General features: G+C 34.3%; 1 protein-coding gene across 1 annotated transcript; it reads right to left on the bottom strand.

Annotated features, from left to right (window-relative positions):
- Positions 1–595: 595 nt before the first annotated feature.
- LOC112467667 (ATP-dependent DNA helicase pif1-like) lies at positions 596–2752 on the bottom strand (the record flags this gene model as incomplete). The annotated part of the gene is made up of 2 exons (XM_025036369.1): positions 2453–2752; positions 596–2335 (listed from the first exon to the last, which is right to left on the bottom strand). Coding segments are annotated over exons 1-2 (2040 nt in total), but the record flags the coding sequence as incomplete, so codon positions are not given.
- Positions 2753–3013: the final 261 nt, after the last annotated feature.

Raw genomic sequence — 3013 nt, 5'->3', positions numbered from 1 at the left:
TGTAGCACCTAAGAAAAAGTTTAAGATTCCGAAAATATGGGAAGGGAAAATGTGGTATTCAGATGAAATTAGAATGGCAGCAGATAGAAGGGATGAGGCTCACAGTAGAGCAATACACTCAGGTAAAGAACAGGACTGGGAATTTTTCAGAAATGAAAGAAATGCAGTAGTTAAACTTATCAGGGCAAAAAAGAAAGAATATTATGAGAATATGATAGATAATAATAGGAGTGATCCTACAAAAATGTGGAAAACTTTAAAAGAATTAATTAAAGGTGAGCAAAGGGGTTCAGAGAACATCGATAATGTAGATTTTGAAATATTAGAAGACATAGAAGAATGCAATATAGCTGATAAATTTAATATATATTATGTAAAAAGTATTAGCAACATTGTGCAATCTATTAGTAATAAGGGGATAGAAGGCACGGGTAGGAGACCTATTTATGTAATTGAGAATAAGGGAATTATGGAAAACTAGCTTTTCGGCCCGCGCTTCGCGCGGGCCTCAAAGCTAATCCCCCCGCTGACTCACTATATTATTAATTCTCATACAATTTTTTATTTGTTTAATTTATAAAACTTCCTTGTATACGATATTTTTTGTATAAGATTCTGGATTTTCTTCAATGAGATGTCCTTGATTGCTTGTTTCATCAATCTTAATTTTGACATTTTCCTTTTTGGTTGCTCTAGAAAATGCCACATAAAGTTGACCATGAGCAAATACAGGATGTGGCAGATAAATCCCAACTTTTTGTAAAGTTTGTCCTTGAGATTTATTTATTGTCATAGCAAATGATACTCGAATAGGAAACTGTCTCCGTTTAAGCTTGAATGGAACTTCCGAGTCATTTGTAATGAAATCGATTTTTGGGATGAAGACAATCTGGCCTCGAGCAGGACCAGTTAGAACCTCCGCATAAATAAGATTATGTTTCAAATCTGTAACAATAAATCTTGTGCCATTGCAAAGTCCTTTCTTAGTATTTAAATTTCTTAATAAGATAATTGTAACACTGACTTTTATTTTAAGTCGATGAACTGGCATTCCAGAAGGTGTCATAGAATTTAAAAACTCAGTCGGACAATTCAATTGCTCTTGTGGATCATCACTTACAATAGAGTCAATTGATAGATATTCCTTTTCTTCTCCTTCCATTAAACGAAGGATTTCGTCATTAATTTTGAAAATATCTTCATTTTTAGGACAAAGAATCGCTCGATCTGGATTTTCTCTAATCTGTTCCGTGGTGATTCTATCACCAAAAATCTCAGTAATAATAGATTCTTTTGATATAAAATCCTGGGGGATTTCAATTGTATCAAGATGTAATCCATCTGTACTTGACAATTTACCATCTCCTAATTGCATTAGCCAATTTGCAAATTCCTTTTCATCCGCAGTTCTCATATTTTGCTGTAATTTAACCTGAGTTACATTTCTCCATATAGGATTGTATTTGACAGTTGACTCAATTATGGCTGCTTTATGTGCATGAGGTACTACTGGAAGATTTTGTCTGAAATCTCCTGCAAATAAAATAACTTTTCCTCCAAATGGTCTAGGATTCTTCATTAGATCCTTGAAGAGTTTATCAACTGCTGTTAAGGCATGCCCAACCGTCATGCTCACCTCATCCCATATAATGAGTTTAGCAGAGATCAGTTCTCGTGCAGCTTGAGAGTTTCCTCTTATATTAGATTTAGCTCCATCATCAATTGGTATTGAAAGTTTGAACAGGGAATGATAAGTTTTTCCTCCTTTTAGAAGTGTGGCTGCAATGCCAGTTGAAGCACATGGAATAACCATTTCGTTTTTTCCTCGAATAACACTCAGAAATGTGTTAAATAGATAGGTTTTTCCACTTCCTGCAAACCCGTCAATATAAAATAACCGCTGAGGTTCATTCTCATTGTCAATCGCTCGCATAACTATATCGTACACGTATCTTTGTTCAACATTTAATGTTGATAATAAATAGTCACCACGTCTTCTTTCTTCATCTACATTATATTCTGTGACGTAAATATTCACTGGAATTGGATTTGGCAATTGGAAGTTCTCACAGCTACTTCCATTATTTTTCAGAATTTCTTGTATATGGTTTAAAGCCATATTTTCAGGATTGACAACATTGTTGTGTACAAAGTCCTCAATCATGTGATCTTTATATTTATTCCAAAGAGTTAGTACATCTGTTGGAGTTCCATAGATGCAAATGTAGGCAAATAGCTCTCGAAGTTGTACGGGCGTTTTGGAATCTGTTGCTTCTTCCAGCGTTTTTTCCCAAAGATCATCAGCTTCTACCAAATTTTTTGCAATTGCTGCATCCTTAAACGTTTTATAAAGAACTCCACTTACAGTTCTCAAATCTTCAAAACATTTAGCTCCAACTACATGAAGTAGAAGAAGACGGAGATAAAATCTCTCAATATCTTTTATACTTACTGTATAAAGTCTTGAAATTATTTTATCACCACCCTTTTTGCGTGGCTTCCACTTAGTTTCTTTTTTATCATAGATATAATGATAAGGAATATCTGTGTAAAGAAAATGCACCGCATTTTCATCAGATTGATTTAATTTAAACCATGCAGTCAACGTGGTATCTCGAGTTAGCTCTCTTTGAGCAGCTTGTTCTTCATTTCCCGCTCGGAAATAAACCATTTGGCGATTAGGCAAATGAACTGCCAGTCTTATTACTGTGTGAGACTTCATGAACAGATCATATCCGTTCAGTCTCCACATTGCTTCTGGAGCACTAACATATCTTGCATCCAGGTATGAATTAACTTCATCTATTTTAATTAACCTTGTGCCATCTTGTGCTTGTACTTCAATTGCAGCACAATCAAATCCTTTATGAATATATTTATATAAGTATTTTACGCTCTTCACTGATGAACATATTTCCAAATTGATATGTCGATCATATTTCATAATTAAATATGGTGAATATGGTACTACCCATCGATTATCAATTTCTTTTCCTCTGACGATGTATTTTTT

This window comes from Temnothorax curvispinosus, unplaced genomic scaffold, assembly GCF_003070985.1.
Source record: "Temnothorax curvispinosus isolate PA1 unplaced genomic scaffold, ASM307098v1 QBEX01017753.1, whole genome shotgun sequence".
Taxonomy (NCBI): Eukaryota; Metazoa; Arthropoda; class Insecta; order Hymenoptera; family Formicidae; genus Temnothorax; species Temnothorax curvispinosus.
Note: the sequence above shows the minus strand (reverse complement) of the source record. Positions and strands in the feature narration are given on the sequence as shown.